Here is a 21,039-nt window from a genome sequence, read left to right as displayed (position 1 = left end):
GATGATGGAAGTGAACTGGACAGGAAGGACTTGTGCTGCGTTAGAAGCAATGAGGGCTTCACATAGGCAGGACTTGGTGTATGGCAAGAGCTGGAGACGCTGCGTTCCTTCAGGGTGTGTCTCTTGAGGTCCAGGCCTGGTGTAGGGTTAGGTTGAAATAGGGCTGGCTGGGACTGGAGAGGGAGGAGGTGACGTAGCCCCGGGGTTTGGCTTCTCCTTGGGTCTGACTGGAGGCTGAGTGACTGATTGCTAAGCGGCAATCCTGGGCACTGGGGTTTCATTTTGGGGTGTGGGCGGGGCAATAAATAGAAGCCAAATCTTCTTGTACGCAATAAAATTGAAGCGAACTTTCTAAACCTGGTGCTGCCTCTTTCAGTAGCTGGTCAGAACGTCCCTCGCTCGGGCTGGCAATCGCAGGGCGATGAAGCGGTCGGCTTCACGTCTCTCCCTTGACATGGTGCAGTGCAGGTTTTCCCCCGTTTCCTTGTTGGTCTTCCCAACCTGTGGCCTTTCAGCCAACCCGTAAGTGCTGGTGACAGGCTGTGAGCATCTCCTTGCTCTCTGAGGACTGACAGAAAGAAACCAGAGGAGGGGAAGCAGCCCGGCAGGAAGAAGGGTGTCCCGTGCTCAGCCCCTTGAGTTGGCCTCTCTTCCCTGAGGGCTCTTTCAGCTTCTGATGGATGCACCGTGTGTTGCTGTTTGCCCTGGGAAGCCCAGCTGCACGCTGGCAGCCGTGGCCTGTGCATCAGCCTCCCCTTGAGGCCCAAGGAGTTGTTTGTTTTTATGTATTCACTATTGGTGTGGCATTTTGTTGTTTTGTTCTGCTTAGAGATCAAGGGGTAATTTAACACCGTTGGAAGTCATTGGGGTTCAGGAGTAGCACATGTAGAATTTTGATCATGCAGCAAGTTGTGATTTCTACTGTGTTAAAGAACTGGCACACACATATACGCCTGCAGCCGGAGCTTGATTGACTCTCGTCAATACGGCCTTCCAAAGCCCGGCCCTGGGGAGTTGTCCAAAAATTTTCCAACCTTTTGTATTACCTAAGTTTATTTTAAGCAGACAAGGAGGAGTAATCTCTTAAAGGCTTTTTTAAAGGCATTGGACTAGGTTTTGATTATCACGTCTCAGGAAGCTTCTGCATTCCACCTAGTGCTAATGTGATACATCAAGAGCAGATGACACAAGAGATTCAGGCCTTGCTGCCAGTCTTTTACGAATCAGAACTTTGTTTCATGTTGCCAGATATTGTGGTTTCCTTTTCAGGGGATTCCTTTGCTGTATAATAGAAGAAGGCCGAGGGCATCCTGGCCTGCATGGGAAACAGTGTTGCCAGCAGGAGCAGAGAGGTGATTGTCCCCCTGTTCTCAGCACTGATGAGGCCGCAGCTCGAGTGCTGTGTTCAGTTTTGGGCCCCTCAGTGCAAGAAAGACATCGAGGCCCTGGAACGCGTTCAGAGGAGGGCAACAAAGCTGGTGAGGGGTCTGGAGCACAGGCCGTATGAGGAGCGGCTGAGGGAGCTGGGATTGTTCAGCCTGGAGAAGAGGAGGCTCAGGGGAGACCTCATTGCTCTCTCTAACTTCCTGAAGGGAGGCTGTAGTGAGCTGGGGCTCGGCCTCTTCTCTCGTGTCATTAATGATAGGACCAGAGGGAATGGCTTCAAGCTGCGACAGGGGAGATTCAGGCTGGACACTACGAGGTATTACTGCTCAGAAAGGGTGGCCAGGCACTGGAATGGACACAGGGAGGTGGTGAAGGGAAGGGGACGAGGGCGAGGAAGGAAGGAAGGGAAGGGGAAGGTAAAGGAAGGAAAGCGAGAGGAAAGACACGAAATGAGACGTGAATTTTGGGTCCTTTTCCGGCAGCCGCCCCCCCCCAACAGGCCCCAGCCCGGCCTGAGCCACGTGACAGTGCCAGTGCCAGTGACAGGAAGTGCTTCCTGCAGGCGGCGGAGAGCACTTCCGGGCCATGGCGGCATGGCGGCCATGAGCGGGGCCGGGAGGAGCGGGCTCTGTGCTGCGAACGGGGTCGGGCCTCGGGGCGGGGGCACGGAGGGGCTGTCGGGGGAGGAGCTCGCGGCGCTGCCGGCACCCAGAGGCGGCTCCCGGGCGGCTCCACGGTCTCGCTGTGCTGCGGAGTCACCCGGCCGGCCCCAAAAGCCTGGAGGCAGAGCCTGAGCCGGCCCCGGCCCGGATCGTGTGGTGCGGCTCCGGCCGTGCTGGGCTGTGCGGCAGGAAGATGACTTGCGGAATCAAACTCTATAACCCAAAGATGGGTTCTAAAGCAGGTATGTTTATTCCAGCGTTGCGCAGCGCCGGGTGCAAGCGGGAGAGCTCCACCAAACTTGCACACCGTAAGGAGAAAAGTGTGTTACAGATATAGGTTAAGCTAATACGTAATCAATAGTCTCCTCCTCAGTTTGATTACATATTCATTACATTCCCTAGGACCCCGTTCCCCGCGACCCTTGCCGTTGTTTTGGGGTGAAATTCTTCTTCTGTTTTCTTCTTGGTGTTATCTGCTGGTATCGTTCTCCCATGTCAGCATCATCTTGCCCGGGGGTATCTAATCCTTCTTCTTGTCAGAGGTCTCCGGACAATTTCTTCTTATCTTTATTGCCCTCTTCTCTGGTTTTATTTTGACTAAGTGTCTGTAATTCCCCCTATCCCTGCACTTTTAAATGTAAACTATCTGCAGTTACCCTTTGTCTCGGATTCTGTGAAGTTCCCCTTTCCCTTTCTATAGCAGAGTGTTACCTTGCCTCCATTTCAGTCTTTGGGTCCCCAGGGAGGCTCTCCCTGGGGGTGTCCCGATTCGAAGGCAGGATTCAATCCCGCCGCAGCCCGTCCATGGCAGGCAAACGCTTCTCTCCTCTGCTCTTGGGACTCAGCAGTGCCAGGGGTTTCACAGCGCGCGTGTTGCAGTGGCTGGCAGCCTCCGTGTGTTTCTCTATTGCATACAGGATCCCATGGTGGAGCCGCGTCAGAAGCAGACGTTGGTGTCTTGTGGCAGGAGCAAGGGCAGTGGAAGCGCTGCCCAGGGCAGGGCGGTGGTGACTGCCATGAGAGCGGAGGTCTGATGCCATCTGCGAGGGATGGGATTTGCATCCGGTGGCTTTTCCGTTGCAGAATGTCCAGCAGCAGAGCGTGAGTGGCCGTGAAATGAAGCTGGGCCCCAGGAGAGCCGCCTGGAGCTGCGTCACGAGCTTCGTGCGTGGCCAGCGCAAGGTAGGTGTGCCTTACTGTAAGCGTGCGCTGAAGCAGTGTTGGTTAAGCACGGCTCACTCCTCTGTCTGCAACAGATGGGCTTTCTGCGCGCTTTATTGCTGTGGCCGTAGAATTCCCTCTTTCTTACCATCTGATCTGTGAAGGCTTTTGTGTGGGAAGGTTTTGAGGAATGAGGGAGTAGAAATTGCTTTAGTCACGAGTCATCTGGAAAGGTTTCACAGAAACGGTGACATTTGCAGAAGGAACGTATTGGCATTGGCAGTTGTGCCAAATACTCACTGGGATGGAGAGGAGGGAGTACCTGCAGAAGACCGTTCTCTTCTGGTTTTGAGGAAGCCGGGCAGAGCTCAGATTGCAGCTTAAGCAATGTTCTTTTGTCACACTCTGTGTCCTGTGTTGCGTTCTCTCCTTTCGATTCCAGTTCTCCTGACAGGTTAGGCTTGAATTCAGCATAATATCTGCTTCTCCCTGGGTTCAGGTTCTTTGGGTCTCCTGCCTGCTTTTCTCCCTTTTCTTAATGGAGAGTGGAGTTTCTACCACAGAGCAAAGTTTCGTGATTGACAGAAACAAATATGGAACATATTAGATGAACACAGCTCTGCATTTTTTTCTTCCTCCGAACAGCAAGGGACTCCTGTGCTCTCATTAATATCATCAGTGAGTAGATGCTGCCTTCTGCTGGAGCCTAAAATGCTTTCTGCAGTTGAGTGGTTGGAAACATAGGGTTTTAACTTAAAATTGTTTGCGCAGGGTGAAGGTTGGGAATACAATTAGAATACAGTTACACAGTGCTCTATCCCCAGAACTTTCCATCATTTTTCTTAACACAGCTTACGGTTCATTTCAAAACAAACTAACAAAGATGAACTTGGGTTAGCGTAGCCTCTTTTAAATGATCCTTCTGTGTCTTTTCCAGGCTGGTAGCAGAATGGAGACTTTCCTGAGGCACTGGGGAACAGACACAAGCTTCTTTTGAAGGCTTCAATGAAATTCTGCCCCAGCAGTATCTGTGGTCTTTTGATGCTAAGGAGCTGGACGTAAAGGATTCTTTGACTATTGCCAGATCCAGGCTGCTACAGGTATGTCACGGTTTAAACTAAAAATCCACCTGCGTCCGTGACAGGGACTGTGGGCCCAGCAGGGGCCCTAGGCCGAAAGGAAAAAAAGTTAATTAGGAAAAGAAAACAGCAGCAACAATCTAAGGAGGCACACTTATTTACTAAATTACTATATCGAAATACAGGATAACACAGTATAATACAATATAATTGAAAATTGAGCTAACGAATCAAGCAAAATAGGAGAGAGAATGAGTCCCGAAACCGAGAGGCCTACTGTAAATCTAGGCGAAACGGTGAAGGCTCCCACACACTCCCCTGAACGCCAGAACTCGAAAGACGTCAGTCTAGCCTGCGACAGAGTTAATATAGTGTCCAGGTCCCGTGACCTCGTGTTGTTCTCTGGGAGATGTAGTCTTCTTCTGTAAGTTGCAGATTCAGTAAAATTATTCATGCTTTATATGATGTTATGATGTGGAATACTGATAGCAAAATTACAAAATTATTAAACCATGACAAGGTAATACTTGCATTTCAGTCAGTGTCTGAAGAGCAAAGTTCATTAAGGCTGGCGGTTCTGTTTTCAGGATGTGTGAGAGAAGCCTTATGTATCAGTTAGTATTTGGTTACTGTGTTGGTCTTCACTTTCTTCTTTGCAACCAATTTACACGTTTCTAACGTTAAGATTCTGCCAGCATAAATTTTTTGGCTAACAGTGTTTTTGTAGTCCTTGACAATGTGATTTGCGTGTGTCTAAAGAGTGAGCAACTAGAAAGCAAGGGAGCAAAGAACCAAATATCAGCGGATGGTCAAATTACTGAGTGGAGCAGGTTTTAGCTGCTCTTGGGTTCTCCAAGTTATACTCTACAGCAAAACATCGTATTTCTAGCACAGAATGGTACGGTTAGGTAAAGACAAAGTACGTTGTTAGTTTGAATGTCTAAATACAAATGTTTTCATGAGTGGTATTTCTCTTTTGTGGCCTCTCCACATTTTCTTTGTGAGCGGATGTTATTATTTGCTATGAAAGTTTGAGAGTTTAATATTAAAAACGAGTGTAGTGTGATTGCAGGTGCTTTTAAGTACAGTAGTATTTCAGTACAATAGTCTTGCTGTAGAAGCAAAGTAGTAGGTTGTAGTTTCAATGATTCCATGTGGGTGCCCAGCCCAAAGTGGGGATTCCCTTATGAAAGGAGGGGGAGGGTGAAGGAGGCCGAGGGCCCTTTTCTCGGGGCCAGCTCTCTGTGCCCTCTTGCTGGCCGGAGAGAAGGGCTGCCCGCTGGACACAGGGAGTGCCTTGTAGCTCCCGTGCCGTGCCCTGCCCTCCAGCCCCCTCCTCATCCTATGCGGAACACCACTCCCAGCAGCACAGGTGCCATTTTGGAATCTTCCCCATGTCACAGCTGTCACCTTGGTTGCTGCGGCTCCACCCGACTCACTCACCTCTGAGAGTGCTGGGCAGGTAGCAGCCATGTCCAGCACGAAGCGAGGGCGAGAGGAATGTAGTGAGGATTTAAGTGGGAGAAGGAGCTGGGGGCCCCAGAACCGAAGAGGAGGAGGGTGCCCGCCATAACCATCAAATGGAGGAGGGGGAAAGGAGCCCGTTTCCATCATGCCTGGACCAGCCCTGTGACCACCACCCATGTGGAGCCGATGGAGGTGGATCCCCCTCCGGAGGAACCGATGGAGGTGGATCCCCCTCCAGAGGAGCCCATGGACGTGGATCCGCCCGCGGCATAGCTGGCCTGGCACCACACCACCGTGGTCATGGTCATGACCGTTGGCATGGTCACAGCTTCACCATCGCTGGTCCAGGCACTCGGCTCCTTTCCTGCTGCGTGGCCCCTGCCCCCAGCATGAGCTGGGTGGCATTATTTAACATCTTCTTCTCCTCCACCTCGTTGCTCCTCCGGTTCTGTGGGCCCCCAGTTCCTTCTTCCCCCTGTTGTAGTTAGGTGTTTGCTCTGTTCTTTGTTTTGATGGTTGTGTTAGGTTAGTGTTAGTGTTCAGTTTAGTTTTAGCGTTAGGGATAGGTTCCTGTTTGTTCTTTAGAGTTAGGCATAGGTTCCTGTTTGTTCTTTAGGGTTAGGTATAGGTTTCTGTTGTTATTTTAGAGTTAGGCATAGGTTAGTGTTCGTACTTACAGTCAGGCATTGGCTGCTACACTCAAGTAAAAGTAACCGCTGCTCCTGGGTAAGCACACAGTGTTGCCATCAGGGCTCAAGCTCAGGCAGCCAGCTGACCGGGGCAGAATTTGTGTTAGACGCTGCTCAGTGACAACACCCAGAACAAAGTAGCAAGGATGTGAAGTGCAGGAGACTACTTGCGCTTAGCACATTCTGTCTGCTGTAACAGCATTACTCAAAGATTTCTAATCAGGCCAAGATCTTTGTGATGCAGCAGTTTGTTCATTACTGCCATCATGGGCGCACAACCCTACTGGCGAGGAATGGAAGGCCCTATATGCTGGCCCGACCCTACCCGCAGGGAGGTGTGCTCCCTCCCCTGGGCACGGGTCAGGGACATTGCTGGGAGACTTCCCAGTCTGATCTGCCCTTCTGTCTACTATCCCCTGCTGATAGTTCAGGCTGGCAGTGAAGAAGTTAGTAAAAAAAGCCTGAAGGCTATCAAAGATGATTTCAGGGGACTGGGGCGGGTAATCGAAGGAACAGGTGTGCGGGTGGTTATTGCATCTGTACTTTCAGTGGCAGGGAGGGATACTGAGTTGGACCTAAAAACCCACCTCTTAAACAAATGGTTAAAGAGTCGGTGCAGACATAGGAGTCTTGGTGTTTTTCACCATGGGGCAATTTATTTGGCTCCTGGCATGACAGCTACAGACGGAAGCGGCCTGTCTCAAAGGGGTAAGAGGGTTCTAGCTGAGGAACTGTCAGGACCCCACCAAAAACCTGCACCCTGACTTGTAAAATGGTTACACAGATATAGGTACACCTCATACATAGTCAATGATGTAAGGAAGGACACTGGACACACCTTCGTTGGCTCCACAGCCGCAGTCCAACACGGCGCCCAGGCCCGTCGATCCATTCCTTTGCTTGCTGCCAGTTCCCACAGGGAGTCCTCACTCAGACACCTGAAACAACAACGCACACAAACACATCAGGCAAACAACAGACACGCACACAAACACAAAACGCCCTCCTCGGATCCCGCCACTCACCCTTCCTTTGCCAACTTCTCTCGCTCACCTTCAGGGCAGTGCCAGCCCCTTCAACCCGATCACAGAATCACAGAATGACCCGGGTTGGAAGGGACCTCAAGGATCATGAAGCACCAACCCCCGCCTGGCTGCGGGGCTGTGGCAGCCGGTGTGGCTGGGTGCAGCACGTGGGCATGTGGGAGGGCCTGCAGCAGGGATGTGGGGTGTAATCAGAGTGACTGGAATTCCAATTCAGTCAGAGGTCTTAATTGTAGGTAAGGGTTGAATCCGCCGAGGTGCCGCACAAGGAGAGGCGCTGGGTGCGACTATGGAAAGCAGAGCTTGTGTGTCCCAGGAGGCAGGCGTAGTCAGGTCCCCTTTGGAGCCTGCCGTTGTTGGTGCTCAGCTCAGGAGCCCCATCAGGAGCTGCTGCGTGCTGCGTCTGTGTCACGGACTTATCTAGATCAATATGATTGACTGATCAATCTATGATCTCCAGATGATGTTATGATGTGAAATACCAATAGAAAAAAATACAAAACCACAACAGTATGGCAGCCCAAAAAGATTCCCTTGTGGAAGAAGGGGGAGGGTGAAGGAGGGTGAAGGAGGCCGAGGGCCCTTTACTTGGGGCCGGCTCGTCTGTGCCCTCTTGCTGGCCAGAGAGAAGGGCTGCCCGCTGGGCACAGGGAGCACCTTGTAGCTCCCGTACCATGCCCTGCCCTCCAGCCCCCTCCTCATCCTATGTGGAACTCCAGTGCCAGCAGTGCGGCCGCCATTTTAGAACCCTCTCCATGTCACCATGGTCACCGTTGCCGCATGCCTCTGACAGTTGTGGCAGTTAACAGCCATGCCTGCTGCAAAGAGGGCGAGGGTTGAAGTTTCTGGTGGGAGGATGGAGCTGGGGGCCCTAGGAGTCAGAAGGAGGAGGGGGCCCGCCATGACCATCAGGCAGAGGAGGGGTAAGAGAGCCATTATCCATCATGCCTGGACCAGCCCTGTGACCACCACCCATGTGGAGCCTATGGAGGTGGATCCCCCTCCGGAGGAACCGATGGAGGTGGATCCCCCTCCGGAGGAACCGATGGAGGTGGATCCCCCTCCGGAGGAACCGATGGAGGTGGATCCCCCTCCAGAGGAGCCCATGGACGTGGATCCGCCCGCGGCATAGCTGGCCTGGCACCACACCACCGTGCCAGGCCCCGCGTTGGCATGGTCACAGCTTCACCATCGCTGGTCCAGGCACTCGGCTCCTTTCCTGCTGCGCGGCCCCTGCCCCCAGCATTAGCTGGGTGGCATTATTTAACATCTTCTGCTCCTCCACCTTGTTGCTCCTCTGGTTCTGTGGGCCCCCAGTTCCATCTTCCCCCTGTTAGGTTAGGTGTTTGTTATGTTCTTTTTTGTTGATGGTAGTGTTAAGTTAGTGTTAGTGTTAGTGTTCAGTTTAGTTTTAGTGTTAGGGATAGGTTCCTGTTCGTTTTTTAGAGTTAGGCATAGGTTCCTGTTTGTTCTTTAGGGTTAGGTATAGGTTTTTGTTGTTATTTTAGAGTTAGGTATAGGTTTTTGTTGTTATTTTAGAGTTAGGTATAGGTTTCTGTTGTTATTTTAGAGTTAGGCATAGGTTAGTGTTCGTACTTGCAGTCAGGCATTGGCTGTTACACTCAAGTAAAAGTAACCGCTGCTCCTTGGGTAAGCATGCAGCTGGTTGCTCACCCCGAGCAATGAGTGCGACTGCCCTGACAGTTTGATGACATCTGCGATGAACTGAATTTCCCTCTTGGGACTTTTCCTTTGCAGAACATGGAGGAGCAGAGCGTGAGTGGGCTGAGAAATGGAGCTGGGACTCAGGAGAGCAACACGTGGCTGTGTCCCAGAGCTCCCAAAGTGTGGCCATTGCAAGGTAGGAGTGCCTTACCGAAAGCGTTGTTCAAGCACAGCTCCTGGCACTGTCTGCAACAGATCCGCTCTCTGCGTGCTTTCTTTCAGTCGCTGGTGTTGTGCAGCACAGCCACGGCACGGCCCTCAGTGCGTACGCGAGGAGCGTGGAAAGGTAGGTGGTGAATTTTCATCTTGCTAACGCTAGGATTAGGAATGGTGAGCATTCCTAAAAGAGTGGCCACAAAGGTGTGATCTGCCTCGGGGAGAAGTTGATTCTCGCCTCTTCAGCTTTTCCCTTCTTTTCTGTCCACCTGTCCTTTCCAGCTCCTCCTCCCCTCAGCTGCAAGTGGGGCAGTGCTCGAGTGTGAGGACTCTTCCTTGGCATGCGGTAACAGACAATGCAGATGTGACTTTTGTGTCCTTCCTTGTTCTTGGGTTTGTAGCCCAGGGATATCTTGCGAGCAGCTCTCTAAGTCAGACTGTGCTGGCAGCGTGCGTGAGTGAAATAGTGCCTCTTTTTTCCCTCTTGCAGCAAGCTTGCCGAGGCAAGGCAAGCGCTACTCAGCTGAGGAAGAAAGCCGAGAAGGAAAGCAGAAAGCAACGATGAGGGCTTGAGCAAGAAGCTACAAAGGACAGCAGAACCACCTGCAACGCTTCCTCGGAGGTGGCACCAAGAGCTGCTGACTCAACAGCCCAGTTTACTGGCACAGCCGTGCTTTCCCTGTCATGGACGGTGGAGATGATGGAAGTGAACTGGACAGGAAGGACTTGTGCTGCGTTAGAAGCAATGAGGGCTTCACATAGGCAGGACTTGGTGTATGGCAAGAGCTGGAGACGCTGCGTTCCTTCAGGGTGTGTCTCTTGAGGTCCAGGCCTGGTGTAGGGTTAGGTTGAAATAGGGCTGGCTGGGACTGGAGAGGGAGGAGGTGACGTAGCCCCGGGGTTTGGCTTCTCCTTGGGTCTGACTGGAGGCTGAGTGACTGATTGCTAAGCGGCAATCCTGGGCACTGGGGTTTCATTTTGGGGTGTGGGCGGGGCAATAAATAGAAGCCAAATCTTCTTGTACGCAATAAAATTGAAGCGAACTTTCTAAACCTGGTGCTGCCTCTTTCAGTAGCTGGTCAGAACGTCCCTCGCTCGGGCTGGCAATCGCAGGGCGATGAAGCGGTCGGCTTCACGTCTCTCCCTTGACATGGTGCAGTGCAGGTTTTCCCCCGTTTCCTTGTTGGTCTTCCCAACCTGTGGCCTTTCAGCCAACCCGTAAGTGCTGGTGACAGGCTGTGAGCATCTCCTTGCTCTCTGAGGACTGACAGAAAGAAACCAGAGGAGGGGAAGCAGCCCGGCAGGAAGAAGGGTGTCCCGTGCTCAGCCCCTTGAGTTGGCCTCTCTTCCCTGAGGGCTCTTTCAGCTTCTGATGGATGCACCGTGTGTTGCTGTTTGCCCTGGGAAGCCCAGCTGCACGCTGGCAGCCGTGGCCTGTGCATCAGCCTCCCCTTGAGGCCCAAGGAGTTGTTTGTTTTTATGTATTCACTATTGGTGTGGCATTTTGTTGTTTTGTTCTGCTTAGAGATCAAGGGGTAATTTAACACCGTTGGAAGTCATTGGGGTTCAGGAGTAGCACATGTAGAATTTTGATCATGCAGCAAGTTGTGATTTCTACTGTGTTAAAGAACTGGCACACACATATACGCCTGCAGCCGGAGCTTGATTGACTCTCGTCAATACGGCCTTCCAAAGCCCGGCCCTGGGGAGTTGTCCAAAAATTTTCCAACCTTTTGTATTACCTAAGTTTATTTTAAGCAGACAAGGAGGAGTAATCTCTTAAAGGCTTTTTTAAAGGCATTGGACTAGGTTTTGATTATCACGTCTCAGGAAGCTTCTGCATTCCACCTAGTGCTAATGTGATACATCAAGAGCAGATGACACAAGAGATTCAGGCCTTGCTGCCAGTCTTTTACGAATCAGAACTTTGTTTCATGTTGCCAGATATTGTGGTTTCCTTTTCAGGGGATTCCTTTGCTGTATAATAAGAAGGCCGAGGGCATCCTGGCCTGCATGGGAAACAGTGTTGCCAGCAGGAGCAGAGAGGTGATTGTCCCCCTGTTCTCAGCACTGATGAGGCCGCAGCTCGAGTGCTGTGTTCAGTTTTGGGCCCCTCAGTGCAAGAAAGACATCGAGGCCCTGGAACGCGTTCAGAGGAGGGCAACAAAGCTGGTGAGGGGTCTGGAGCACAGGCCGTATGAGGAGCGGCTGAGGGAGCTGGGATTGTTCAGCCTGGAGAAGAGGAGGCTCAGGGGAGACCTCATTGCTCTCTCTAACTTCCTGAAGGGAGGCTGTAGTGAGCTGGGGCTCGGCCTCTTCTCTCGTGTCATTAATGATAGGACCAGAGGGAATGGCTTCAAGCTGCGACAGGGGAGATTCAGGCTGGACACTACGAGGTATTACTGCTCAGAAAGGGTGGCCAGGCACTGGAATGGACACAGGGAGGTGGTGAAGGGAAGGGGACGAGGGCGAGGAAGGAAGGAAGGGAAGGGGAAGGTAAAGGAAGGAAAGCGAGAGGAAAGACACGAAATGAGACGTGAATTTTGGGTCCTTTTCCGGCAGCCGCCCCCCCCCAACAGGCCCCAGCCCGGCCTGAGCCACGTGACAGTGCCAGTGCCAGTGACAGGAAGTGCTTCCTGCAGGCGGCGGAGAGCACTTCCGGGCCATGGCGGCATGGCGGCCATGAGCGGGGCCGGGAGGAGCGGGCTCTGTGCTGCGAACGGGGTCGGGCCTCGGGGCGGGGGCACGGAGGGGCTGTCGGGGGAGGAGCTCGCGGCGCTGCCGGCACCCAGAGGCGGCTCCCGGGCGGCTCCACGGTCTCGCTGTGCTGCGGAGTCACCCGGCCGGCCCCAAAAGCCTGGAGGCAGAGCCTGAGCCGGCCCCGGCCCGGATCGTGTGGTGCGGCTCCGGCCGTGCTGGGCTGTGCGGCAGGAAGATGACTTGCGGAATCAAACTCTATAACCCAAAGATGGGTTCTAAAGCAGGTATGTTTATTCCAGCGTTGCGCAGCGCCGGGTGCAAGCGGGAGAGCTCCACCAAACTTGCACACCGTAAGGAGAAAAGTGTGTTACAGATATAGGTTAAGCTAATACGTAATCAATAGTCTCCTCCTCAGTTTGATTACATATTCATTACATTCCCTAGGACCCCGTTCCCCGCGACCCTTGCCGTTGTTTTGGGGTGAAATTCTTCTTCTGTTTTCTTCTTGGTGTTATCTGCTGGTATCGTTCTCCCATGTCAGCATCATCTTGCCCGGGGGTATCTAATCCTTCTTCTTGTCAGAGGTCTCCGGACAATTTCTTCTTATCTTTATTGCCCTCTTCTCTGGTTTTATTTTGACTAAGTGTCTGTAATTCCCCCTATCCCTGCACTTTTAAATGTAAACTATCTGCAGTTACCCTTTGTCTCGGATTCTGTGAAGTTCCCCTTTCCCTTTCTATAGCAGAGTGTTACCTTGCCTCCATTTCAGTCTTTGGGTCCCCAGGGAGGCTCTCCCTGGGGGTGTCCCGATTCGAAGGCAGGATTCAATCCCGCCGCAGCCCGTCCATGGCAGGCAAACGCTTCTCTCCTCTGCTCTTGGGACTCAGCAGTGCCAGGGGTTTCACAGCGCGCGTGTTGCAGTGGCTGGCAGCCTCCGTGTGTTTCTCTATTGCATACAGGATCCCATGGTGGAGCCGCGTCAGAAGCAGACGTTGGTGTCTTGTGGCAGGAGCAAGGGCAGTGGAAGCGCTGCCCAGGGCAGGGCGGTGGTGACTGCCATGAGAGCGGAGGTCTGATGCCATCTGCGAGGGATGGGATTTGCATCCGGTGGCTTTTCCGTTGCAGAATGTCCAGCAGCAGAGCGTGAGTGGCCGTGAAATGAAGCTGGGCCCCAGGAGAGCCGCCTGGAGCTGCGTCACGAGCTTCGTGCGTGGCCAGCGCAAGGTAGGTGTGCCTTACTGTAAGCGTGCGCTGAAGCAGTGTTGGTTAAGCACGGCTCACTCCTCTGTCTGCAACAGATGGGCTTTCTGCGCGCTTTATTGCTGTGGCCGTAGAATTCCCTCTTTCTTACCATCTGATCTGTGAAGGCTTTTGTGTGGGAAGGTTTTGAGGAATGAGGGAGTAGAAATTGCTTTAGTCACGAGTCATCTGGAAAGGTTTCACAGAAACGGTGACATTTGCAGAAGGAACGTATTGGCATTGGCAGTTGTGCCAAATACTCACTGGGATGGAGAGGAGGGAGTACCTGCAGAAGACCGTTCTCTTCTGGTTTTGAGGAAGCCGGGCAGAGCTCAGATTGCAGCTTAAGCAATGTTCTTTTGTCACACTCTGTGTCCTGTGTTGCGTTCTCTCCTTTCGATTCCAGTTCTCCTGACAGGTTAGGCTTGAATTCAGCATAATATCTGCTTCTCCCTGGGTTCAGGTTCTTTGGGTCTCCTGCCTGCTTTTCTCCCTTTTCTTAATGGAGAGTGGAGTTTCTACCACAGAGCAAAGTTTCGTGATTGACAGAAACAAATATGGAACATATTAGATGAACACAGCTCTGCATTTTTTTCTTCCTCCGAACAGCAAGGGACTCCTGTGCTCTCATTAATATCATCAGTGAGTAGATGCTGCCTTCTGCTGGAGCCTAAAATGCTTTCTGCAGTTGAGTGGTTGGAAACATAGGGTTTTAACTTAAAATTGTTTGCGCAGGGTGAAGGTTGGGAATACAATTAGAATACAGTTACACAGTGCTCTATCCCCAGAACTTTCCATCATTTTTCTTAACACAGCTTACGGTTCATTTCAAAACAAACTAACAAAGATGAACTTGGGTTAGCGTAGCCTCTTTTAAATGATCCTTCTGTGTCTTTTCCAGGCTGGTAGCAGAATGGAGACTTTCCTGAGGCACTGGGGAACAGACACAAGCTTCTTTTGAAGGCTTCAATGAAATTCTGCCCCAGCAGTATCTGTGGTCTTTTGATGCTAAGGAGCTGGACGTAAAGGATTCTTTGACTATTGCCAGATCCAGGCTGCTACAGGTATGTCACGGTTTAAACTAAAAATCCACCTGCGTCCGTGACAGGGACTGTGGGCCCAGCAGGGGCCCTAGGCCGAAAGGAAAAAAAGTTAATTAGGAAAAGAAAACAGCAGCAACAATCTAAGGAGGCACACTTATTTACTAAATTACTATATCGAAATACAGGATAACACAGTATAATACAATATAATTGAAAATTGAGCTAACGAATCAAGCAAAATAGGAGAGAGAATGAGTCCCGAAACCGAGAGGCCTACTGTAAATCTAGGCGAAACGGTGAAGGCTCCCACACACTCCCCTGAACGCCAGAACTCGAAAGACGTCAGTCTAGCCTGCGACAGAGTTAATATAGTGTCCAGGTCCCGTGACCTCGTGTTGTTCTCTGGGAGATGTAGTCTTCTTCTGTAAGTTGCAGATTCAGTAAAATTATTCATGCTTTATATGATGTTATGATGTGGAATACTGATAGCAAAATTACAAAATTATTAAACCATGACAAGGTAATACTTGCATTTCAGTCAGTGTCTGAAGAGCAAAGTTCATTAAGGCTGGCGGTTCTGTTTTCAGGATGTGTGAGAGAAGCCTTATGTATCAGTTAGTATTTGGTTACTGTGTTGGTCTTCACTTTCTTCTTTGCAACCAATTTACACGTTTCTAACGTTAAGATTCTGCCAGCATAAATTTTTTGGCTAACAGTGTTTTTGTAGTCCTTGACAATGTGATTTGCGTGTGTCTAAAGAGTGAGCAACTAGAAAGCAAGGGAGCAAAGAACCAAATATCAGCGGATGGTCAAATTACTGAGTGGAGCAGGTTTTAGCTGCTCTTGGGTTCTCCAAGTTATACTCTACAGCAAAACATCGTATTTCTAGCACAGAATGGTACGGTTAGGTAAAGACAAAGTACGTTGTTAGTTTGAATGTCTAAATACAAATGTTTTCATGAGTGGTATTTCTCTTTTGTGGCCTCTCCACATTTTCTTTGTGAGCGGATGTTATTATTTGCTATGAAAGTTTGAGAGTTTAATATTAAAAACGAGTGTAGTGTGATTGCAGGTGCTTTTAAGTACAGTAGTATTTCAGTACAATAGTCTTGCTGTAGAAGCAAAGTAGTAGGTTGTAGTTTCAATGATTCCATGTGGGTGCCCAGCCCAAAGTGGGGATTCCCTTATGAAAGGAGGGGGAGGGTGAAGGAGGCCGAGGGCCCTTTTCTCGGGGCCAGCTCTCTGTGCCCTCTTGCTGGCCGGAGAGAAGGGCTGCCCGCTGGACACAGGGAGTGCCTTGTAGCTCCCGTGCCGTGCCCTGCCCTCCAGCCCCCTCCTCATCCTATGCGGAACACCACTCCCAGCAGCACAGGTGCCATTTTGGAATCTTCCCCATGTCACAGCTGTCACCTTGGTTGCTGCGGCTCCACCCGACTCACTCACCTCTGAGAGTGCTGGGCAGGTAGCAGCCATGTCCAGCACGAAGCGAGGGCGAGAGGAATGTAGTGAGGATTTAAGTGGGAGAAGGAGCTGGGGGCCCCAGAACCGAAGAGGAGGAGGGTGCCCGCCATAACCATCAAATGGAGGAGGGGGAAAGGAGCCCGTTTCCATCATGCCTGGACCAGCCCTGTGACCACCACCCATGTGGAGCCGATGGAGGTGGATCCCCCTCCGGAGGAACCGATGGAGGTGGATCCCCCTCCAGAGGAGCCCATGGACGTGGATCCGCCCGCGGCATAGCTGGCCTGGCACCACACCACCGTGGTCATGGTCATGACCGTTGGCATGGTCACAGCTTCACCATCGCTGGTCCAGGCACTCGGCTCCTTTCCTGCTGCGTGGCCCCTGCCCCCAGCATGAGCTGGGTGGCATTATTTAACATCTTCTTCTCCTCCACCTCGTTGCTCCTCCGGTTCTGTGGGCCCCCAGTTCCTTCTTCCCCCTGTTGTAGTTAGGTGTTTGCTCTGTTCTTTGTTTTGATGGTTGTGTTAGGTTAGTGTTAGTGTTCAGTTTAGTTTTAGCGTTAGGGATAGGTTCCTGTTTGTTCTTTAGAGTTAGGCATAGGTTCCTGTTTGTTCTTTAGGGTTAGGTATAGGTTTCTGTTGTTATTTTAGAGTTAGGCATAGGTTAGTGTTCGTACTTACAGTCAGGCATTGGCTGCTACACTCAAGTAAAAGTAACCGCTGCTCCTGGGTAAGCACACAGTGTTGCCATCAGGGCTCAAGCTCAGGCAGCCAGCTGACCGGGGCAGAATTTGTGTTAGACGCTGCTCAGTGACAACACCCAGAACAAAGTAGCAAGGATGTGAAGTGCAGGAGACTACTTGCGCTTATCACATTCTGTCTGCTGTAACAGCATTACTCAAAGATTTCTAATCAGGCCAAGATCTTTGTGATGCAGCAGTTTGTTCATTACTGCCATCATGGGCGCACAACCCTACTGGCGAGGAATGGAAGGCCCTATATGCTGGCCCGACCCTACCCGCAGGGAGGTGTGCTCCCTCCCCTGGGCACGGGTCAGGGACATTGCTGGGAGACTTCCCAGTCTGATCTGCCCTTCTGTCTACTATCCCCTGCTGATAGTTCAGGCTGGCAGTGAAGAAGTTAGTAAAAAAAGCCTGAAGGCTATCAAAGATGATTTCAGGGGACTGGGGCGGGTAATCGAAGGAACAGGTGTGCGGGTGGTTATTGCATCTGTACTTTCAGTGGCAGGGAGGGATACTGAGTTGGACCTAAAAACCCACCTCTTAAACAAATGGTTAAAGAGTCGGTGCAGACATAGGAGTCTTGGTGTTTTTCACCATGGGGCAATTTATTTGGCTCCTGGCATGACAGCTACAGACGGAAGCGGCCTGTCTCAAAGGGGTAAGAGGGTTCTAGCTGAGGAACTGTCAGGACCCCACCAAAAACCTGCACCCTGACTTGTAAAATGGTTACACAGATATAGGTACACCTCATACATAGTCAATGATGTAAGGAAGGACACTGGACACACCTTCGTTGGCTCCACAGCCGCAGTCCAACACGGCGGCCAGGCCCGTCGATCCATTCCTTTGCTTGCTGCCAGTTCCCACAGGGAGTCCTCACTCAGACACCTGAAACAACAACGCACACAAACACATCAGGCAAACAACAGACACGCACACAAACACAAAACGCCCTCCTCGGATCCCGCCACTCACCCTTCCTTTGCCAACTTCTCTCGCTCACCTTCAGGGCAGTGCCAGCCCCTTCAACCCGATCACAGAATCACAGAATGACCCGGGTTGGAAGGGACCTCAAGGATCATGAAGCACCAACCCCCGCCTGGCTGCGGGGCTGTGGCAGCCGGTGTGGCTGGGTGCAGCACGTGGGCATGTGGGAGGGCCTGCAGCAGGGATGTGGGGTGTAATCAGAGTGACTGGAATTCCAATTCAGTCAGAGGTCTTAATTGTAGGTAAGGGTTGAATCCGCCGAGGTGCCGCACAAGGAGAGGCGCTGGGTGCGACTATGGAAAGCAGAGCTTGTGTGTCCCAGGAGGCAGGCGTAGTCAGGTCCCCTTTGGAGCCTGCCGTTGTTGGTGCTCAGCTCAGGAGCCCCATCAGGAGCTGCTGCGTGCTGCGTCTGTGTCACGGACTTATCTAGATCAATATGATTGACTGATCAATCTATGATCTCCAGATGATGTTATGATGTGAAATACCAATAGAAAAAAATACAAAACCACAACAGTATGGCAGCCCAAAAAGATTCCCTTGTGGAAGAAGGGGGAGGGTGAAGGAGGGTGAAGGAGGCCGAGGGCCCTTTACTTGGGGCCGGCTCGTCTGTGCCCTCTTGCTGGCCAGAGAGAAGGGCTGCCCGCTGGGCACAGGGAGCACCTTGTAGCTCCCGTACCATGCCCTGCCCTCCAGCCCCCTCCTCATCCTATGTGGAACTCCAGTGCCAGCAGTGCGGCCGCCATTTTAGAACCCTCTCCATGTCACCATGGTCACCGTTGCCGCATGCCTCTGACAGTTGTGGCAGTTAACAGCCATGCCTGCTGCAAAGAGGGCGAGGGTTGAAGTTTCTGGTGGGAGGATGGAGCTGGGGGCCCTAGGAGTCAGAAGGAGGAGGGGGCCCGCCATGACCATCAGGCAGAGGAGGGGTAAGAGAGCCATTATCCATCATGCCTGGACCAGCCCTGTGACCACCACCCATGTGGAGCCTATGGAGGTGGATCCCCCTCCGGAGGAACCGATGGAGGTGGATCCCCCTCCGGAGGAACCGATGGAGGTGGATCCCCCTCCGGAGGAACCGATGGAGGTGGATCCCCCTCCAGAGGAGCCCATGGACGTGGATCCGCCCGCGGCATAGCTGGCCTGGCACCACACCACCGTGCCAGGCCCCGCGTTGGCATGGTCACAGCTTCACCATCGCTGGTCCAGGCACTCGGCTCCTTTCCTGCTGCGCGGCCCCTGCCCCCAGCATTAGCTGGGTGGCATTATTTAACATCTTCTGCTCCTCCACCTTGTTGCTCCTCTGGTTCTGTGGGCCCCCAGTTCCATCTTCCCCCTGTTAGGTTAGGTGTTTGTTATGTTCTTTTTTGTTGATGGTAGTGTTAAGTTAGTGTTAGTGTTAGTGTTCAGTTTAGTTTTAGTGTTAGGGATAGGTTCCTGTTCGTTTTTTAGAGTTAGGCATAGGTTCCTGTTTGTTCTTTAGGGTTAGGTATAGGTTTTTGTTGTTATTTTAGAGTTAGGTATAGGTTTTTGTTGTTATTTTAGAGTTAGGTATAGGTTTCTGTTGTTATTTTAGAGTTAGGCATAGGTTAGTGTTCGTACTTGCAGTCAGGCATTGGCTGTTACACTCAAGTAAAAGTAACCGCTGCTCCTTGGGTAAGCATGCAGCTGGTTGCTCACCCCGAGCAATGAGTGCGACTGCCCTGACAGTTTGATGACATCTGCGATGAACTGAATTTCCCTCTTGGGACTTTTCCTTTGCAGAACATGGAGGAGCAGAGCGTGAGTGGGCTGAGAAATGGAGCTGGGACTCAGGAGAGCAACACGTGGCTGTGTCCCAGAGCTCCCAAAGTGTGGCCATTGCAAGGTAGGAGTGCCTTACCGAAAGCGTTGTTCAAGCACAGCTCCTGGCACTGTCTGCAACAGATCCGCTCTCTGCGTGCTTTCTTTCAGTCGCTGGTGTTGTGCAGCACAGCCACGGCATGGCCCTCAGTGCGTACGCGAGGAGCGTGAAAAGGTAGGTGGTGAATTTTCATCTTGCTAACGCTAGGATTAGGAATGGTGAGCATTCCTAAAAGAGTGGCCACAAAGGTGTGATCTGCCTCGGGGAGAAGTTGATTCTCGCCTCTTCAGCTTTTCCCTTCTTTTCTGTCCACCTGTCCTTTCCAGCTCCTCCTCCCCTCAGCTGCAAGTGGGGCAGTGCTCGAGTGTGAGGACTCTTCCTTGGCATGTGGTAACAGACAATGCAGATGTGACTTTTGTGTCCTTCCTTGTTCTTGGGTTTGTAGCCCAGGGATATCTTGCGAGCAGCTCTCTAAGTCAGACTGTGCTGGCAGCGTGCGTGAGTGAAATAGTGCCTCTTTTTTCCCTCTTGCAGCAAGCTTGCCGAGGCAAGGCAAGCGCTACTCAGCTGAGGAAGAAAGCCGAGAAGGAAAGCAGAAAGCAACGATGAGGGCTTGAGCAAGAAGCTACAAAGGACAGCAGAACCACCTGCAACGCTTCCTCGGAGGTGGCACCAAGAGCTGCTGACTCAACAGCCCAGTTTACTGGCACAGCCGTGCTTTCCCTGTCATGGACGGTGGAGATGATGGAAGTGAACTGGACAGGAAGGACTTGTGCTGCGTTAGAAGCAATGAGGGCTTCACATAGGCAGGACTTGGTGTATGGCAAGAGCTGGAGACGCTGCGTTCCTTCAGGGTGTGTCTCTTGAGGTCCAGGCCTGGTGTAGGGTTAGGTTGAAATAGGGCTGGCTGGGACTGGAGAGGGAGGAGGTGACGTAGCCCCGGGGTTTGGCTTCTCCTTGGGTCTGACTGGAGGCTGAGTGACTGATTGCTAAGCGGCAATCCTGGGCACTGGGGTTTCATTTTGGGGTGTGGGCGGGGCAATAAATAGAAGCCAAATCTTCTTGTACGCAATAAAATTGAAGCGAACTTTCTAAACCTGGTGCTGCCTCTTTCAGTAGCTGGTCAGAACGTCCCTCGCTCGGGCTGGCAATCGCAGGGCGATGAAGCGGTCGGCTTCACGTCTCTCCCTTGACATGGTGCAGTGCAGGTTTTCCCCCGTTTCCTTGTTGGTCTTCCCAACCTGTGGCCTTTCAGCCAACCCGTAAGTGCTGGTGACAGGCTGTGAGCATCTCCTTGCTCTCTGAGGACTGACAGAAAGAAACCAGAGGAGGGGAAGCAGCCCGGCAGGAAGAAGGGTGTCCCGTGCTCAGCCCCTTGAGTTGGCCTCTCTTCCCTGAGGGCTCTTTCAGCTTCTGATGGATGCACCGTGTGTTGCTGTTTGCCCTGGGAAGCCCAGCTGCACGCTGGCAGCCGTGGCCTGTGCATCAGCCTCCCCTTGAGGCCCAAGGAGTTGTTTGTTTTTATGTATTCACTATTGGTGTGGCATTTTGTTGTTTTGTTCTGCTTAGAGATCAAGGGGTAATTTAACACCGTTGGAAGTCATTGGGGTTCAGGAGTAGCACATGTAGAATTTTGATCATGCAGCAAGTTGT

The 21,039-nt window shown here is 51.9% G+C and overlaps 2 protein-coding genes and 1 long non-coding RNA gene across 3 annotated transcripts in view; all 3 read left to right on the top strand.

The window, feature by feature from the left end:
* Window positions 1-20,482, top strand: part of LOC146758316 (uncharacterized) — a 107,841-nt gene extending 87,359 nt beyond the window's left edge. Inside the window, exons 5-6 of the mRNA XM_085516638.1 lie at window positions 19,713-19,823; window positions 19,921-20,482. Coding sequence (XP_085372764.1) covers window positions 19,713-19,823; window positions 19,921-19,957 — 148 coding nt within the window. The 3' untranslated portion in view covers window positions 19,958-20,482. The remainder of the gene's footprint in view (window positions 1-19,712; window positions 19,824-19,920) is intronic.
* Window positions 1,195-4,748, top strand: LOC146758318 (uncharacterized). The gene is made up of 2 exons (XM_085516635.1): window positions 1,195-3,230; window positions 4,147-4,748. Exon 1 carries the CDS (start codon window positions 1,320-1,322, stop codon window positions 2,178-2,180), a length of 861 nt encoding a protein of 286 aa, XP_085372761.1. The 5' UTR covers window positions 1,195-1,319; the 3' UTR covers window positions 2,181-3,230; window positions 4,147-4,748.
* Window positions 12,023-14,810, top strand: LOC146758317 (uncharacterized). Its single transcript, XR_014934733.1, has 2 exons — window positions 12,023-13,292; window positions 14,209-14,810. It is a non-coding gene; the product is annotated as an uncharacterized LOC146758317 (long non-coding RNA).
* Window positions 20,483-21,039: the final 557 nt, after the last annotated feature.

The sequence above is a fragment of the Coturnix japonica genome, chromosome 15 (assembly GCF_054131305.1).
Source record: "Coturnix japonica strain WE chromosome 15, WE-NBRP24, whole genome shotgun sequence".
NCBI lineage: Eukaryota > Metazoa > Chordata > Aves > Galliformes > Phasianidae > Coturnix > Coturnix japonica.
The sequence above is the reverse complement of the archived record's forward strand: the minus strand, read 5'-3'. Positions and strand labels throughout refer to the sequence as shown.